We start from the raw sequence: 20,661 nt of genomic DNA, 5'->3' as shown, positions 1-20,661 counted from the left end.
AACATTGTTTTGCAAATCTTCAGTTTTACTTATCAGATGTGAAGAATGTCTTTGTTTGAGGAGTGGTGGTAGCAGCTTACTTATTTTTGTTATTTTTAGAAAACAGAGCGCTAAACCAAAAAACTAGCCTAAGAAACTTTCTGATTCCTTTGCAACCTAATTTCAGGGCCACAAGTGCCAACTAAACACCTCATCTCCCAAAAGTTTTTAACTCTCTATCGTGACCTCCGCTATTCGCAAATCTCGCTAGTTAGTTGAGTACCTCACTGACTCTTCAAACTTTGCATTGATTATCAGAGGGAAAAGTGGCGGTACAACATTGAAGAGTTGTTACCTTACTTAATTGACCAAACAGCTCACATTATCACTGTCTAATCAATACTGAAGGGAATTGCATTCTCATTGAATCATTTTTTGTTTAATTTTTCAATCTCTTTTTAGCAAAATTTGTGCGTATCAGTTAATAACATTTTGAAGTTGTGTAGTAATATGCATTAAATTATTTCAGCTAGGTATTCTGCTCAACAAAAATATGTAAACACTCTGATAATAGGCTGATTCTTGCTTCATTCCATAGATATTTGTTACAATGGGAAAACAACTACTCTCTGTACTCGTTGTTTACTAAGGAAGCGCTAGCACCACAAGGTCAGTCGCAGGTCAACTAAGAATCTAATTGTATATCAAGAGTTATTAGCAATCTTAGCTTATAATGTGAAATTGTATCAAGTTTAATTTAGGGCCTAAAACTCTTTCAAGTGACCAACATGTCAGCAACCAATAATCATGGAGTTGTGTCTCAACTGGCTAAGAGGTTTACAGACGGAACACTGTTTTCGTATCAGGGGCTGTTCATTCAAGCATATAAATTCAAGCTGTTAACTCATTTGTCAGAATAGTATATATCTACATATAATTTTATCTTTTTTTAAACCTATGCGTGGGTTAAAAGGTTGACATAATGGTGTAGAATATGCGTGATGGTAATGCTAGATAGTAAGACTGGATCTGGGACTACTATCGGTAAACAGAGAATGGGTTAATGTCAATAGTCATGATGAATTCACAGACATCAACCACCGTCTCCAGAAACATAAAACAGTGTTCTGTAAAATAGGTTGCCTACCCGGCAAATACCACATAAAGATAGACCCAAGAGTCACCCTAACACAGTGTCAAACCCGAAAAATAGCCTTATTAATGAGATACGATCCGAAAAAAATTCCTGTTGCTCACTGATGCAGATATGATCGCGAAAGTGCAAAAGCCTACTTCAAGGATCAGCAATGCCCTAGCAAGGAGAAAACCAAATGGTAAGCTAAGGTTTTGCATTGACCCAGCAAACCTAAATAAGGCTATTCGGAAAAACCGTTTTACTATGCCTAGGCTAGAAGATGTTCTTCCAGAACTGGAAAAAGTGCTTTCTCCCTCTGCGATGCCAAAGATGAGTTTCGTCAGATCAAACTTGACAGACCTCTTGTCAAGTTTGATCTGACAAAACCCATCATTGGCAATTGACCTAACAACTTTCTGGACGCCTTTCGAAAAATATAAATGGCTCAGAATGCCTTTTGGACTGTCGTCCAGTCCAGAAGAGTTCCAACGGAGGCTTACGAATGCCCTGGCTAGCCTCAAAGGGGTTATGATTGTAGCTGATGACATTTTGATAAATTTGAAAAGAGACACTACTGAGGATGCCACTACAGATCACAATCAAAATCTAACCCAATTGCTGGAGAGTGCAGAAAAGGTCAACCTCAAGCTGAACAAAGACAAATACCAATTTCATCTCACTGAGCTTTCTTACTTACTGTGCTAACAAAACAAGGACAATCCAGAATATAAAGACTCCCCAGGATAGCGATGTCGTTGGGCGATTTTTAGGACACATAAACTATCTCTCAAAGTTTATACCCAACTGCTCAGCCGAGACTGAACCTTTAAGAAGTCTACTTGGAGCTACTAAGAAAGAGTTTCACTGGTAAGAAGATCAGGAGAGAGCATTCCATACCCTCAAACAACTAACCATTGCAGATACTACACTTCAGCACTTCAAAGTAAATCATCCAATTACCGCTTAATGTGATGCTAGTACTCAAGGACTGGGAGCTGCTATAATTCAATACAACAAACCTGTGGCATTTGCATCTCGCAGCCTGATGGAGAGTGAGAAAAACTAGGCTCCAACAGCTGGAATTGTTAGCAATATTGTTCGCAAGGCAGCGCTTTGATCAGTATGTCTTTGGTAACCCAGATTTTCACATATATACTGATCATGAGCCACTTGTACCTATCTGGAACAAGCATCTGCTCTAAGCTCCTACCAGGTTACAATCTATGTTATTGGCAATGCAAATATATCCTGCAAAGTTAATATAGTGCGGTAATAGCCAGAAAATCACTGTCGACATGTTCTATGGATGTCTCACAGATATCTCGACTGCTAACGATGTGCTTGTTAGACAGATCTTCTAAATATAGACTTTCCTCTGTGACCTAAATATAGCTAATTCTCAACAAGATATACCAGTCAGCATAGAGACCTATAAGCAAATCCAGACAGCAACGCAAACAGATTCCGAGCTCAATGAATTCATGGAACTAATAGTTGGGGAATGGCACAAGCAAGATCAGGTTTCTACAGCCATTAAACTTTGCTTCCAAAAGGCCCCAATTAGTTATCCTGAAATCATACAGGCTCAAAAGTCTACGGAAGCTGCTCGTAAGCCATCAAGGTACAGCGGCAACTCCAAAGAGATCCATCCAGGTCATGCGTATATTGGCCAAACATGGCAATAAACATTAGGTCACACGTAGATCAATGTGTAAGCTGCGCAATGCATGCTTCGGCTCAGGGCAAGGAAACCATGCTATACCGGCAGCTCCATGGGTCAAAGTAGGCATGAACCTGATGATTCATAAAAGGGAAAACTACAACATAGTGGTTGATTGCTTCAGTGATTTCTTTTAGTTTAATTCACTCAAAGAGACCAGGACAAAAGCAGTCATAATTGTGCAATCAGATAATGGACCTCAGTTTACAGCTTTGAAATTTGCCAACTTCAGCAACAGTTGGGGTTTCGAGCATACAATGAGCTCTCCAGAAAACGCCCAATCAAACCGGAAAGCAGAAGCAGTGGTTAAATATTCAACAGGTTCTTGAGTTGAGCAGAAGACCCATTCCTGGCAATAATTGAATACAGGAACACCCTCCACCGCTGGCATGTCCACATCTCCTATATAAAGAATGATGGGTAGATCCACAAGAACAATACTTTCTACTAGTGCCTCAACGCATAGGCAGAACAAAGAGATGGTACTCCAAGAGAAAGCACGGAAAAAGTTAGTGACACAACAACACTATCATGAAACGGTAACTGACCTACCTCAATTTAAGATCATGCCGCCTGTACTGATACGGAGTTTTGGGGGTATTAAGGCTACGTGGAGCGAAAGAAAAGTGTTGGAAACCATGTCTGACAGACCATAGGTAGTGCTCAATGAGGTCAGTGTCAACATTCTCCGACGCAACCAAGTAGACCTTAGAAAAGTCTCCATATGACTCGATAAGCCTCTGAACATTGAACAACATAATAATGATTCTTGAGGCAAGATGCACAAATTCATAGTTGTTGAGTTCTGCAGTTCCTGAGACAGCAGAAGACACTGTAACATCAAGTGCCTCTCATCACAACGACATCCTACCAACCGAAACAACCACATCTGTAGCTGACACAGCCAACAATCCAGGTTGCAAATCTGAACACAATACCCGTACGCCAGCAAAGTATGATGACTATGATATGACTCAGATAACTCGTTGTTGAATACTAGACAACGTTCAACAGTTTAATCGGTTTATTTCAACTTTATTTGAAAGGAGAAGTTCATCACTTGAGTTATTCTACCATCATTCATTTTTACACAAATCATATTTGGGCTCACATCTGGTTTATTGTGAATTATTATTTTGGTAATTGTAGCAAATTTTCATAAAATTTATAAAAAGACTTTGTACCACTGAAGTGAAAGGACAATTCCTTATTAAATGTTGGTGGCATTGAGAAGGGCCGAAGAGAGGATGGGAGCAAAAGCTAAAACTATACTAGTAAGTCAATCAGGGCTTCTTTATCTAACTAAAGAATTCAAATTATGTTGTGTTTCAACGGCTAACGGAGACTGAGATGCTTGCTGGAATAAATACAGGCTAAAATGCTCTCGCTAAAAGAATTATAAGACACCCGCTAACTTGCACTTTTGAGTAAAAAATCCTCTGAAATTCAAGAAAGAATATTCCTTTGTTTTTTGTTTTATTATCAACTCTTTTCCCATATTATTTAATGTATTACAAAAATAAAGCAAAATTTTTATATCATGTACGTATTTACTTGTAAATAGTGAACCTAACTCAAACAGTTAACAATAGAAAAAAACACCAGGCAAAGCAAATCTCTGCAATGAAGCAATCTTGTTCTACTAGTACAAGATGAGTAGTAATTTTCAAATAATCAGTGTCTCAATATGACAGCTTTAAACTTTTGTATTCATGTTTGCACATCATTATACATATTGCACAGTAGGTTGTGTAATATACTTTAGAGTTATTTTCTCACTATAATTTGTATCGATATTATATTTGCAAATTGCATACCTCGTCTGTCCAACACTTTAACTTTGTGTTTTCCTGTCAATGAACAGTTCTCTGTTACCTATTGCATCATGTTTACTAAACTCTTACTTTATCAGAAGCATCCATCCACAATACCACACAATAGTTCTAAATAATACCATCACATCAACATCATGTAGGTGTCGAAGTACTGTGTCAATGACGGAAGCCGTAACAAATATTTTCAGAGTTGTTTTCTCATACTTTTTAATCTAGGTGCGCGATCCCATATAATTTATTTTCTAAATAGTGCCTGTCGTTTCAAAAAAGATAATTTTGTACGGTGCGATATTTTGCTGTTGCAAATGCTTGAGTAGTACATAGCGTGGTTATAATGAAATAAAAAAAATGAGTGTAGAGCCTGCTCGAAAAAAAGCACGACAAGATGATAACAACTCAGTGCATGCACAAAACCGTAGAAGCGCCAAATCAATGTTAAGTCAGGTAGAGAATAATATAGATTTACTGCTACCCCTTACTCCATTATAACATTATGTGCTATTACTGAATTGACAGTGAGAGGCGTTGATATTTTATATTCGGTTTTTGATGTTTCCAAAACATTCAAATAAAAATATTCGTTGTATTTATTTCGAGACACTCAGTCACGAGTAATTTTCTTGTTTGTGGGCTTGCGCATTGCGTTCTGTTGAAGAATTTCCAGTTAAAAACGTGTATTTGCAATTTTCTCATTGTTAAAGCTACAATGTTTGTTTGAATTTTGAGCGAGTATTTTTATTCATAAAAGTTCACTAATCGGTTGATCATTTTTAACGAAGGGGTGCGTTAGAAATAGATAGGCCTAGTCTACAAATAAAAAACTTAAATGAACGATGATAATAATAAAAGTCCATTTTCGTACAAAATCAGTATGACATGTCAATAATTTTCATAGGACATGTAAATCCACAAGTGATTTTTTCTTTGGAAAATTGGAACCTGAATTAGACGTTGAAATAAAATTTAATTGATTTCTTAAATAATAACTAAACACACAAAAGCTTTTAGTGGGTAGGCCTATCTGTTATCACACAATCTCTTAGACATGTTTGCTGTAGTAGTAGCTGTGTTTATAGGTAATTCTCAGCCTTTTTGTAACCAACCATTGGCGTCATAGTCTGTCCACCGTACTGAGATAAGGTTTATAACCATAGGGGAGGGTTTAGCCTGGGCATGGCTCTCTTGGGGGTTGGGGAGAGAGCCTGGGACACATAGCGAAAAAATGTAAGATAATTTCTACAAAACGAGCGACATATGTTACATATGACGCTCAGACTGATACTGAGGGAAGCGTGTCGTTAGATTCAGATCTCTCGATGTATTAGATGTGGAGCGTTTAAAGTCTATCATCAATAAGACCGTCACATGATAATGTAATAACAATAAGCCTGTCACATGATACTCCTTCGGAAATAACGATTGTGATATTAGCGACTGCAGAAGTGGACTTTTGAAGTTGTCTTCCCCAGGTGCTGCTATGTGTCCCAGGCTCTCCCCCACCTCTCAGGAGAGCCATGTCCAGGCTATGAGGGTGGGACACGTTGCAACAAAAATGCATTTTTAGCTACAAAGTTTTACTAAAGTATTAGATTATTACTTAAATAATCACATAGGATATAGAAATATGTTTTACATATGTATGCCAAATGCCAATTCTGCTGGTTGTATACTTAAAAAAATATCGCAAAAGTACTAATTCCGTAATTGGTGTATCAATGCGCCTCGGTAGGGGGTAGTTGAAACAGCCTATAGGAAACGTTGAAATGTCCTTGACTTTCATAGTAAATTTTAGTTTTAGAATGGTGTTTTGTTGAAATTTATTTCAGCCAAACATTTCAAATTGCCACTAATTATCTCAGCAAGACAAATTTGAAAAGCGTTGGCTGTGCACTTCAGAACACTGTGTACAACAATCACACAAAAAAAACTTTCACAGTAAAACAAAACGTATATACATGTTGATCTAAAGATCAAACTTTTCTTTCTTTACGTTAGCATTTGCAGTCATGATATCAATTATCAATATTGTCCAGAAATTTAAGGGTTCATCATGAATATTAACTTTTAGCTAGGTCTTCAAGGCTCGTATCAACCTGCAGTTAAAAAGCTACTCGAGCTGTCCCCCTCTGTAAGAATAGAGGGGCAAGTTTGAGATATGTTGCAACTTGCCCCTCTAATTTTATCATTAAAACATGCTGCAACTTGCCCCATACCCTTTGTGTTTCAACGTGCCCCAAATGACTCTGAGTGACCAAAATGTTCATCCCAACTCAGGATACTGTAACATCATGAAGTTGGTGGGTGCATTGTGAAGAGAACATGTCTATAGCTGTTCCCACTGACCTTTCTTAACATGGGATGATGTAGAAAAAAGATATGCAATTCTCTAAATTTAAATATAAAGATAAAAAAGCAAAATATTACCAATAAATTTTACAAAATCATGGCTCACCTAAATTGCTGTTTTTTATATTTTATGCTTCTAAGTTATCTCATTAGATGACCTAGAAAGTTCTTTAGTTAGTGAGGTAAGAATTCAAAATGATGTAAATAAGCAAGAAATTTGAGATGTGTCCTACTCTCCCCTACTGTTCATTTATTATTTACTACTAGTGATAATAATACTTGCACAATCTATATAAATCCCAATGTATGTCTCTCATCTGTCATTCGTCTGTCTGGTTATATCGATAAAGTTTTAGCAATGAATAATCACATTTGTACAGGATTTGAATTCATGACATTCAAATTGCAAGGTTACTAACAAATCTGCGTAACCATTAGGCTAAGCTGTTCCTATCATAACCATCTCGCTTACCATATACTGTATATCCTTTTCTCGATTGTGCACAAAAAATTATTAGTTAATACAGTACGCCCTCGGGTTTCGATGCCCCTGTTATAAAAATTTTTTGTATTATATGGAACACAATGTTTCTTCGTCCTTGCAACAAGACAACGAAATTTTTTCTCTTTTTTTTCACCATACGATATCAACAAAAAAATGTTCTCGAAATTAACTGTCGGTGTACTGATTACGACAAAATAACAAAAATGTCGATATTTTATTTATCGAAGTCTCTCCCAAAATGCCTGAAAGAGATACGATGCTTGGTTGCTCTTTATCTCAGTTCAGCGTTGTTCATTATAAGTTATAGTAAAAATGAAAGCAAAAATAAATAAGAGATAGAATTTTAGCCTATAACGAAGTTGAAGTTTGGTATAATACATGGCAAAACGTAGCTTCAAGTGTGTGTTTAGTAAGCTAAATTCATTTCAGCTAAATTCAACGTTCAAGGTATCCGTCTATTTCTAAAGTAGGAGCAACCCATGGCACATACTGCATGTAGTACATTGTAATGTTACAGTTTCTTGCAGATCGTAATCAATAGATACACTAAAGTTACTGAGGTAACCATAGTTACTAAGGTTAGCATAGTGTTTTGTTACTACATTGCACTCTCAGGATTCGATTATTACCCTCATTATATAAAAAAAAATTTCACCTTACCAAGTTGAACAGCGTTAATTTTTCACCTCAGCATACGAATCTTTTTTCACCATATGAATTGAACAAAATTTTTTCTCCAGTTCAAATTTGGCAGCTGGTGTGCTTATTACATATGTCAAAATAACAAAGACGAATACAATAACAATACTGTTCGCCGAAAACATTTTCACAACGCTTGAAAGAGACGTGATGACCGATTTCTCTCAGTTTAACGAATCTCATGGGCAAAGCAGTAATATTGTCCCTTTAAAACCAGTAGCAAAGTTAGAGTTGCAATCCCTTCAAACAGAAGGTCAGTGGTCAGACAACCTCTCTTAACCTTCTTACGAAATTTCACTTCAATACGAAAACGGTATTGTTCGGCCTTTTTTGCCGAATTAAGTTAAAAACAGTTTTGATGAAAGCTGCTAAAATTATATTGAAAATTAAGCCAAATATTAATAGGTGATAAAATTTTAGTGATAAAAAGTGGAAATTCGGTAAAATAGTTAAAAATACATACAAAAACTTAGCTTGAAGTGTGCATTTAATAAGCTAAACTTATTTTAAAGGTTGACTTGCAATAAAATTCACATTACAGTTATTTAGTATCAAAAGATTCACCATGTCTTACTCTGTTGTGTTGTAGGTGCCAAATATGTGGAAATGTGATTACAAGCTCTTAAAAGCTCAAAAATGAAAAGCCGCCGTAGATTGAAATCTCTTTATTTCGATGACGTAGCCATGAAATTTGGTTATTGTCTTGTCACGTGATGTTCTCACGTGAATTGAAAGGCCAATAAAAAGCTCAATATAAAACTTATCGTAGCACTAGTTTATGACAAACACTTCGGGTTTTACCGAAGACCCCGTATCAAGTATAGATGCTTGCTACTTTACAGTTTTGTTTCGGTTTGGTCTAATCGGCAAGTCGTAATCTGATCATGTGACCCAATACTTCGCAAATCATTTCTGCAGCACTTTTCGATTATCACATGAGACCAACAGGCTCGTCATGATTATCAGACAATGATATGTACTCCTTCAAGATAAGGCTAAAAAATTAAACAAATTTTTACGGTAAGTTATAGAATATCACTGCTAAAAGTGACAGCATTACGATGACGATAAAACAGACGCGTAAGAACAATAGACATGGTTTTATTGAATGCGTGAAGTATATTTGTGAAAATATTTCGACGAATAAGGTTGCATGAAGGTGTAAACAGAAACCATCCTTCACAATTGCGTCACATTTTAGCCGTTTTAGAAAGAGAATCCAAACTACGGCGGTCTCGTGTGGCTGTGATTTTCTGTTCGTTTTTGAGCTTTTAAGAGCTTGTAATCACCTTTCCACATATTTTGCACCTACAACACAACAGAGTAAGACATGGTGAATCTTTTGATACCAAATAACTGTTATGGGAATTTTGTTGCAAGTCAACCTTTAACATACAATTTTGTTACTATTTTTAATATGTGCACCTCTTGTATATATTTTTTGATGATTTTAATCAGGAGATGTTTGCAAACATATAATTACTATGGTTTCTGTACCCCTCCTTGCGATTTTTTCACCGCACGATGTTAACCCTGGAACAGATTAAAATCGCATCCTGAGAGTGCACTGTTGTTTTAACTCAGCTCCAACTGTTTAATTTGTTACTATGTACTGTACGTATAAAAAACTCTGATGATTTTTGCCAGGAGGTATTCGCATTAGATAATTACTATGAGCTTCTATGATATGACACACTATGACATTGTCGCCTTACGATGCTAACACTAAAACGAATTAAAATTATATAATTGTATACCATATAATGTTTCATTGTAATCGTAGCAAAATGGACTTTATTTAGCCATTACTTGATATTTCACATTTACATTTAAACACTTGTTTAAGTAAAGTTTTAACAGTTGTTTTATTTTTCTGGTAATTTATTTGAACTGCACAAAACACTATTCTCATGATATGAAGTTTAAAAGTTAGAATAGTAACTGTTGTTATATGTTAAATAAATATACATTTTCTATGCAAAGGCTTTTTTATTACTCAGGCAAGCTGGGCATTCACCTAGTGATATATTAGCATAAAATAGGCGATTTTCTTTCCATGTTTCATATCATAAATCATTTATAGGTGGCTGAGTCGGTGAAAGAATTTCTAAAACCATCGTGGTATGGCTCTCTGTTCACGACTAGTCAACAAGATAGACAGCTTATTACAGCTTCTCATGACACACCCAGTTGCTCCAGATCCGGTGAGGGATTTATTCAAACATGCAAATAGAAATAATGTTGTTCCCTATGAATGACTTTTTAACAGAGTACATAGTCTCACAGATGCCCATTATGTTTGTTAGTAAATTCAGTTCTTTGTAACAGATTTATTTGTTAACATTTTCTAGTCACCCACAGTGTTGTCATTATTAAGCTGGGCCAAATTATAGACCTACAGTCACTAGAATGGGCGGAGAAATATTGTTAAAGGAGAATAGTTTTCACAATGTCCCTCTGTTAACAACTTGTCATGATTTATTTTAAACCTCGGCTATGTTGGCTCATCTATTATGGGTATTAGTTACAGACTGATGCTTTCTCATTCATCAAGTCGGGTATCTGGTGCTTAATATGTTTTTGAGTAGTATGAGCTCCTCTGTTTTTGAACACGACGATATCAGCTTGGGAACACCAGTGAAGTTTGGCTATGATACTGCATTTGTGTTTTGTGTATTAACTGTTTTGTTTTAGATGTTAATTTATTGTGCTGAGCCTGTTTATATTATTATATTAAACCAATATTTTATCTTTAGAAGCCTTTAGTCAATCCTCATACGAAAACTGGAATTAATACTGACCAAAGAAAAATTAAAAGAACAATCTAAATGAAAAAAAATCATCAAGCAACAGAAAAATTACGTTCATGTGTCTGCTCTTTGCGTTTTTATATTTGATGTTTATATAGTATTTTTATATTATTAAATGTAGCTTAAAAGCGTAAGCATTGATCCTGTGTTTAAAAACCAGTTAATCTCTTTTGGTCCTAAACAGTTCATATGGTTACCTATTATATTGCTACACTGTAGCTACCCTTGCATCGCTGGTTTTTGTATAGTCATATTTTTAAGGATCGTGATTTTACTGACCATTTTGTTTTAGTTTTCTGAAAGTTGTAAACTCTCAATTCTTCCTTCCTTCGTCCATCTTCTATGGCTTTCAAATTGTTAGAATTCAAAGCTGCCATCTATGTTTTCATTGACGTGCGATTTGCCATTATTCATCCAGACTTGTATGTCGATTTATGTTTACTGACTTACAAATATCTGCCCATCTATGAGATTATCTTTTTGCTTTGTATTATTAATTTTCTATTCTTTACAGCAAGGAAGCTCTAGGTTAGATTTTATCTGTAGAAAAAAATCTTTATTACGTTTGAAATGGGTTCATCATCACCCTGACCAGGTTATTAAGGTAACAATATGGCTGAAAAGAAAGTTTTCATAAAGTAAACATTGAATAACTTTTTTTTAAACTTTGATTATGAACAACTTTTTTCTTACCAGTATTGGAACCACTGTGATGAATATTAACAAAAATACGACTGCAAAGTCATTACATATGAGTTCCATGAAACTGAGAAACTGAGCAAGCAATGTCCTGTGATTTGAAAATAACAAGCTTGGTAATTTTAGTTGTTACATACTGGAGCTCTGAAGCATTTAAACAACTAAGATCAGATGCAATCTTAGTTAAAATAAAGATTACTGAAAATTCACTTATGATTTACAGACAACTCCTCTTTATGCTTTCAGGTTTCATGTCTATTGAAAAAGACAACTCCTGTTTATGCTTTCAGGTTTTATATCTATTGAAAAAGACATCTGTTTATGGTTTCAGATTATATATCTTTTGAATAAGACAACTCCTGTTTATGGTCTCAGGTTATATATCTATTGAAGAAAATGACTCCTGTTTATGGTTTCAGATATATCTATTGAAGAAGACAACTCCTGTTTATGGTTGCAGATTACCGTAAAACCTATAATTGAACGCCACCCTCTATTTGAACGCCATCTCTATTTCAACGCCACTTTGACAATCTTTGATTTTTATGAACCCACAATATCAAGGGATCAGTTAAAAGTGTCCATAAGATCATATTAATAATGTATCGTTTACATTAATGACAATCAATTCTCTCGTTGTCTACCTTTGCAGCTTCTAGCTTGTTTTCATTAAAACTTGGAAAGCAGCACCATAGAAATAATTAATAACTGTCTTAGCCCAATAGTAGTTCATTGTTTAACACGGTCTTCATACTTCGAAGTACATGTATATAAAAACGGTTTACATTTGCAATTGTACAAAGGTTACATTTAGCGAGCGAAACCTTTACGCATTGCGTTTGTGCTAAATGCAACGTGTAAAGGTTTTGCTCTGCCAAAAATTGTTTGGACCCTAATATCGACTAGTTCAGCAGCGCAGAAGAAGCGTTGAGGTCAGAAGACATTGTGGAAGGTATTGGACAACCAGAAGAAAGTTTGTTTTAAAAGTTGTTTGTTCCATCGAAAGCAACAATCAGAATTTTTGTTTTAAAAACATGAACTTTTGTTTCTGCATATAATATAAGTATGGGTCGTTTATGTCACTTGTTCATGAATATATATTTGTAGCATTGGATAGATTATATAACTAATAAATTTGCAGATTTATAGCATATTATTTATTTGAAAGCATCATTGCGGTAATCTGATCTTACGATTGATTGACGCTGGTAACTCCTCTTCTATTGCACATAAAAAGCTAGTTTTGGCTACAAATTGTAGCAAACATATCAATGAGTGCGATGTGCTTTTATACAACATTGTTAAATAATAGATATATAATATAAAAATATGTCTTCAAATTTAGAATGAAATAAAAATTGAAAGCTCGAACAAATTACAAAGCGGTACACAGGTTATAATGTCATTGTAGGTTAATTGCAGGCAATAGATATCAATTGGTAGAGATTTCTCAGTTTCTCAATGCATATTTATTAAGAGATCTTTGACAAGTTGGAGGTAAGTTAGCAGATTTACTGCATCCAAAAGTTTTAATATCGCTCCACCGAAAAAAGAGGGTAAAATATAGGCGACATTCGCTACGCCCAAATATGGGCTAAATTTATCTTTTCGAAATTTTGACAGACCATTTAAAAATACAACGCCAGCCTTTATTTGAACGCCGCCTCCAATTGACCCACTATAGAAAAAGGGTTGAAAAATAGAGCGCCATGACGTTCAATTAGAGGTTCTAAGGTATATACCTATTGAAGAAGTAATGAAGTGTACTACTCTCTGTTCAATTTACAATGCTTGTCTAGATGTCACCATTTTTGATGCTATTCTAGAGTCAATGAGGAAGAGCAGTGGCACTTTGCCATCTTCCAACCAGCTATCATGCGAAAGTATGAAGGTGAGGGAGGCAGCAAGTCGGTATCTAGTTTCGGCTGAGGAGCCGCTGGTCGCAATCGTACCCTGTAGTCAGTCCCCTTTTGGTAGCTCACGGAGACGAGGAGCAGCCTATGATACATCAATCCCTGATGCGGGAACCCCGAGTCATGGTGAGTTGTTCAGCCTGCAGCGCGTAATCGCAGCAATTACCAGTATATAACATGGCACTGTTACAACAAAAGATCGTTTTTGTAATTTATCTACTGTATAATGACAATCAGGTTGTGCCAAGCAAATAAACAGTCTACAGGCTCTATAAAGCTATAGTGAACATTGTTAGCCTAAAAAAGGTCAGAGAAGGTCAGATAAGTCGGAATTGTGTGGCATTTATGCTAGTCACCCGTTGGTTCGGTTTCTAGATTGTTAGATAGTCGTGACAGTTCTGTTTGTGATGTTTACTGGTTTTAGCCAGAAACATTCACTCATATGCTAGTTTTATATTCTGTTTTGATAGCCTAGTTCAATACTTATAGGTCTTGGAGTTGCTCCTCAAAGAGAAAAGCGTCGAGCACAGAGGCGCAATGCATATAAAGTGCATTCAGAGACAGAAGACTCCGACGATGTCGGCTCTTGTGATGGAACTATGGGAAAAAGATCTTTCAGTTTAAGCGAGTTTGCTCAGTCCTTCAATGAAAGTATGATCGAGTCCAGTTTGAATTCCTCGAGTCAGTTAAAGGAATCGTCATTTTATCGTGGTAAAACAGTTTATGGCGGTGCTCTGAACCGACAAAACTATAAGATTCCGTGTTCCAATACGCAAAGAAAAATCATGAAACCAAAGCGAAAAACTAAGTTTTCATCAAGTGTAACACGGGGTAGGCAGTCAGCTGCTCAACTGATACTCAAGTCAATTCAAGATTCGAGCAAAGGCAATATTAAGCTAGCTGCGAGTGATAATCATCCTAAGAGTCTATGTACTGCTTCATCGTATCTCACTTTTAAAGGCTCTCCTAAGAAAGATGCACCCCCAACAGAAAGTTTGGCAAATATTTCTAAGGCTACACTTATGGCCAATGTTCATAAACAGGAAGTTAGACAGCCAACTGTTGGAGTTCCTCATCATGGAGCATTTGGGCTGATGCTGCAGGGTAGGTCCTCTCAAATGGCTGTTCCCGGTGATGCGGAGAATAGAAATGGTAGACACTATTCTAGCAAAGTAAGTATTGCACCCCCAGATTATTCATCAGTGGTGATCACTGATAGGCTTGTTGACCAGACTCGTGAGTCTCAGCCAGTTCAGTCAACAAAGACTAATCTATCGGTCATGGAAAGTGTGTGCAATGTCAGCTCAAATTCGCATACAGTACCAACCATGGAGCCAGCTGTGAAAACTTCAGGCAGCTTCAATACCTTTTCATCGCCATCTGAGGATTGTCCTGTTACCAAATTATTCCCCAAGGACCTTCCAGCTTTCAAAACTCTCAACAAACTGGACACGCTACAAACCTATAAAGTTTTACCTTCTCAAGCTCCTGATCTGATTGCTGGCTCGTCAGAGAATGCTGGGAAGGCTGTAGAGGGTCACTCTGTAGACCTACTTGACAGCAGACTGTCTTCCAAAGGTAATGTAGCTAAACTGCCAAGCGCCTCATCAGCCATTGAGAAGGGTCCAGACATCCTCCGTCAGAAGGCGGTGGGTACATGGAGCTGTCAGTCGTGCTCCGCTCCTAATGAAGAAGGAAGTACGGTCTGTGCTGTGTGTGAAGCTCGTATTTCTGCTGTATCTCAGACTCCTATCCTTTCAACTTCAGTCACTGTCAGCCAGAAGCCATTGACGACGAAGACTCAAACCGAGTTAACAAGTGAGTGCAACGACTTCTGTTACATGTTAGGCTTTCTTTCAATCATATCTAAGCTTAGTACTCATTTTCTGATGTTGCTAGCTGTGCGTAATACCACAATAACCTTTTTGATGTACTATGGCTAGAAAGAATTAAACTTATTAGTACATTGCTAGTCACGTGTGGTGTGAGCGATCATCATGTGTAATAAGCATGTCCATAATTATTCTATAAGGTGGCAAAGGCACTAAGTGGCCCAGTGGTTAGTGCGCTTGTATGCGTAGCAGAATATCTGAGTTCAATTTCCGTGTCAGGCAATTTTTTTCTAACGCTCTTAAGGTGGCTACGGTCAGCTTTTATTATAGTAAAGACTCTTGAATGCCTGGCGGTGCGTGGGTAATAAAAATGTTTTAGCATAGAAAATTTATTTTCAGTTGGTTAAGTTTCTTTACCCAATAAATCTGAGTAACTTAAGCTAGTCTTAATCTAAATACTAAAATAAGAAACATGTCCATCCCTCTGAAGCTAGTGTTAGGAAAAAAAGTTGTTTCATGATCTTTCATGCAATCATGATCTTCAAGTGTGCTAGATGAAGGGTGCTATGTTAGCCAATCGGCATTAAAGATTGCCAGGTGCGTAGGCTTGTGCACAAGTATTCATTAGTATGATTAGTTGGATGTGTAGTCTAATGGATAGAACGCCTGTATGTAGAATAGGAGCGGATTTTTCATTCTTAAAACTTTATCGCTATAACTGGACACACGAATGACAGACAGACAAACGCTGAGGTTTATATACATAGATTAACAATGTGGCAGAAGGTATAGATTTGTGACACATCATTCATATCATAGTGAGCCTCAACAAGTTTTATGAACACTTTTTTTATTTTACATTCAAGTAAACTTTGACTTACCCTCACCTCTGCAAACATGTTTAAGCCACTTGTTGGTTTCATGCCAATACATTCATACCTTGACATACAAACTTAATGTGTTCCAGGACCAAGCTTGTACGTCAATTCTCTTGTATCTCAAATCAATTTTCTTGCATGTTGAACCCATTGCATGTTTGCGCGAATACGTAATGTCTGTAATGAACTAAACCAAAATGCATTCTATTTTGGTTTAGCTCATTACGGAGCTTGAAATAATGATAAATACTTTTTGTAATCATATACATCATTAAAACAAACGCATGATGTAAAACTTTATAATATAACCATGTGTAAAACATACATTATGTTTTACACAGATAAAAATTACACATTAAATAATTATTAATCGGTAAAAATGGTTATTATTGTTGCCTTGGAAACACGTGAATAGAAGTAAAGGATTGGCAATGTGAAAGTTTAACCGTAGAGTGAGTGACAAAGATATGCTATTGGACTTACTCTATTCTACACTAGCTATCACTTTAATTATATATGATTGTATATGTTTTATAATTTTTATGCTTCACTTTCAACTTTATCGGTTTTTCTACTTACAAAATACTAACGCTTCAAGAAGTTCGGATGTTAACTGGTGATGCAATAGCTCATGGGGCCCTTGGAAAAGTTTCCATGTTTTCATCCATATTTTTGTAATTCTCATTAGAAACTGAGCAATATCGACCCTGCTCGCTTTTAATATATTCATTGTTACGATGATAAGAAATGCTTTACTATAGTAGACTAATTTTGTAAACCGCAGAACTTCACTCGTCAGTCAAGCGACCTGCCAGTTAAACAGTAATATAAATTCATTACTCAACCAGCGATAAACAGTCATAGAATACATGGAGTGGCTCACGTGTACTTATTAGAAATTTTTTCCTTCCGTTAACATTTTTGAAGGATACCATAGTCTTCTGCTCACAACAGTGTTGCGGTTTATGTATCCTTTTTCATCGTATTGCCTCTTACAACATGTACTTGACAACTTGATCATGTGAGCTGCATGGATTATTGTTAGATACATGGAACTGTAAGACTTGTCTCAAGTCGAATGATCAGGAAAAGCCTTCCTGTAGCTCATGTGGGCGGCACAACCCAGCTTTGCTCTCTTACAAGCTTGGACATAGCATGAATGAAGATGCAGGTAGGTGCGCTATACATAGCCTGAGTGACGGTGTAGATAAGTAGGTTATGCATAGCCTAAGTGACAACTCGCTAAAGAGCAGCTACAAAGGTTGCTATAAAGAAACTGTAACTTTATTTTGGTTTTTCTCAGCTTAAAGATTCATGTATTTTGTAAATGCAGGAAACTTCAATTAGCTGAGTTCTAAAGAACAAAAGTGGTACAAACTTTTTACATCCTTTATTAACATTTCTCCACCCATATATTTATACCACTCATGTTTTACTCTTACTTTACTAACAGCTTTTGTATATTGTTAACTATACATTCACGACTCTGACAATTATCTGCTGTTTATCATATCTGAATTTCACTCCACTAGTCATTGAGTTTCGTTTGGGTAACAAGATGAAATAACATATTTTCAGCGATTTTACTTGCCAAACACCATTAATTAGTTTATATTGCACTATAACCCTGATCATCTGGTTCGCCCTTGTAGGTTCAGAGGGTCATATGTTAGGAATGAACAATACCTGGAAATGCAACATTTGCCTTGTACCAAATGGACCACGCTTCTCCCTCTGTTCTTCCTGTGGAGCCTGCAGGCCTGGCACTGAGAGCTCATTAGGAGACCTTGATAAGGGCAGGCAACTGCCAATATACACAGCGAAGCGAAAGCGAGATGAAGGTGGGAAGTCAAGAATTATGTTGCCTGTCACCAAAGACCTTAGTGCTGGTAGACAAACAGAAAAGCCTGCCACGGTCACATTTAGCTTTGGCAGCCTTCCTGCTACAGATACTATTGAAGAGTTGTCTGAAGATGTACCTAGAAAAATGAAAAGCACCGAGGTAGAGAAGACTGTTGTTCCATCATCGTTAGTATGTTCTACATCATCCGATCCAGTGGCTTCAACGACAGCGGTTACGCCTTCATTCAGCTTCTCTCAATCGTCTAAAGTTAGCCAAAAGGAGTACTCCGAATCTCAGGTTCAATCAGCCACACCTGGTGTTACTGTTCCAACCTTCTCCTTTGGTGTTAAGGCACCTGTAGATATGTCTAGCTCTACCCGCAATGTGTCCAGCAGTAGTAGTGTCCATGAAGGGCAACACGCCGGTGTAAAAAGGTCTTATTCCTCATCAATGGCACCGGCACCTGTGTTCGGCTTTGGTAAATCGTCTATATCAACTATAGTTCAACCTGAAGAGTCTGCAATCACACCTCAAGTTGAAGTAACTCCATTCTGTCCCGCTCAATCTGATAATAAATTTGCCAAAGGTATTTCTGCAGTTGGTATGGATGGAGCTTCAGTAACTGTCTCGAGAGCTGATGGAGAGTCATCGCAAACTGCCCAAAAACCTACCTTCAATTTTGGTTCCTTTCAAGCGAATGCTGCCGCTACAAGTGCTGATTCTTCACAGTCAACTAGTTCTAACCCCATATTCTCTTTTGGAACCACCCCTGGTGTCAACGCTGCGGCTAAATCTATGTTTTCAGTTGAAGTTCCTGTCAGCAGTGAATCCTCAAAACCAGCTGTTCCCATCCTTTTTGGCGCTGCAGCATCTTCAAACACGTCCAGCAATAAATCCTCATTGGGTTTCACCCCGACAAGCCAGGTTACACAAATGCCTATTAATCTTCCGACCTTTCAGTTTGGAGACTGCAATAAGCCATCAAACGACGGTGCTGTTCATTTGTTTGGAGCCTCTCAGAATCCTTCAAACCTGAATAGAGCGAAGCGATCTGGAGCCTTACCCAATACCTCAGACGAATGTCAGGAACCCCAAAGTAAAATGACAGGTAGTTTATTGCCTGGAGCGGCTAGTGGTATAGGATTTTCGTTTAAAGCATCATCTCTAGCCAACAGTCAGACAACATCTGCCTCTAGCAGTCGTAGTGTCACGCCTAATCCTTTCAACAGCGGCACTTCTGCCTCAGAGATGGCTGGCAGTAGTAACGAGTCAGGCCGTATAATAAAAAAGGCAGTGAGAAGAATAAAAAAATAAACATTTGTTATATTTTATTGTTGATGGCGGGAAGCTAAGGTATACTATTTACTGTTTTTAGTCTTGATGGTTTGATACAGGATGAATGTCTTTATCTTTTTGTTCTTTATTCAGGGAACTGTCAAAACGACAATTTTTATTACTCTATAAAACTCCCTTAACTATTTGCCAATACTATGTGCTAATAACAGCAACTTATTGTAATCGGTATGTACGCCAAAAGTTTCTACTTATGATTCACATTGTTGAAATGGCATGTTAGTCTGTTTAGACTTTTGTAGGTGACTAATTCAAGGGTTGCTTTATTCACTGTTCTTATTCAATGCCACCTAATGTAACCTGAATCAGGATTTTTCCTGTGGTTAGATTATTGGCAGGTGAAATTTGATCAAATTTGTCACCTAAACTGGAATAACTTATCAAATGCTCCATATCCATCAGTATTAGTCTGAAACCTTACAACATTTTCCCTTGCTGGTTCGAGTGATTTAAACAGCATTTAGTCGCTAGAACTATTCATGCGATCTGTGTTCTCTGCTATTTCCCTGATTGGTAAAACATGCAACCACTGAAAATTTTTATGGTCTATAAAAGCTTATATAAACTACACATAGGAACAATTAAGAACAAGAATGTTGGCTTGTATAATTCATGTGTGATATTGGGCAAGATTTAGCACTAGTTCTGTACTAGTACTTTGCAATACACTAACTTCTCAGCAAATGGCTAGTTAACTTTTGGTATTCCTTGCTCTTTGGGAAAAGTTGGATGATTATTTTGTTTCCTATACAAAATATTTGTTAATAGTAGCATCGATATGTCCAGACAGAAAATGTCAGATCCATTCCTAAATAGAGAAAGTTATCCATTCCTACATAGACATGTTTTCTATGGCGGTACTTACATGAAAACTTCACTTGCATTATGCTAGAGTAAAATGTGATTGTACATAATTCACAAACTCTTTGTGCTGTTCTGTAGACCATAACTGCTCTGATCATATTTTTGTGTTTAGACATGCAAATAAAATTTGTGTTGCTCGATCATCTTTCGATCATTAGAATAAAATAAGTAACAAAAATTTGTGACAAAATCCAACATTTGTTTCATAAGCTGTCAATATTTAAACATTCATTTATTCAAAATTGCCCAC

The 20,661-nt window shown here is 36.8% G+C and overlaps 1 protein-coding gene across 2 annotated transcripts; it reads left to right on the top strand.

Moving 5' to 3' along the window:
• Positions 1-5,008: 5,008 nt before the first annotated feature.
• Positions 5,009-19,956, top strand: LOC137405956 (nuclear pore complex protein Nup153-like). 2 transcript variants are annotated; one of them, XM_068092439.1, is made up of 6 exons: positions 5,009-5,113; positions 10,303-10,423; positions 13,555-13,767; positions 14,131-15,459; positions 17,397-17,522; positions 18,004-19,956. In XM_068092439.1, exons 1-6 carry the CDS (start codon positions 5,018-5,020, stop codon positions 19,506-19,508), a joined length of 3,390 nt encoding a protein of 1,129 aa, XP_067948540.1. In that variant the 5' UTR covers positions 5,009-5,017; the 3' UTR covers positions 19,509-19,956. The 2 variants fall into 2 exon arrangements, with proteins under 2 accessions (XP_067948540.1, XP_067948541.1); XM_068092440.1 differs by having other exon boundaries at positions 5,061-5,103.
• The last annotated feature ends 705 nt before the right edge of the window (positions 19,957-20,661 follow it).

This window comes from Watersipora subatra, chromosome 10, assembly GCF_963576615.1.
Source record: "Watersipora subatra chromosome 10, tzWatSuba1.1, whole genome shotgun sequence".
Classification (NCBI taxonomy): Eukaryota; Metazoa; Bryozoa; class Gymnolaemata; order Cheilostomatida; family Watersiporidae; genus Watersipora; species Watersipora subatra.
This window is presented reverse-complemented; position numbering and strand designations above follow the sequence as displayed.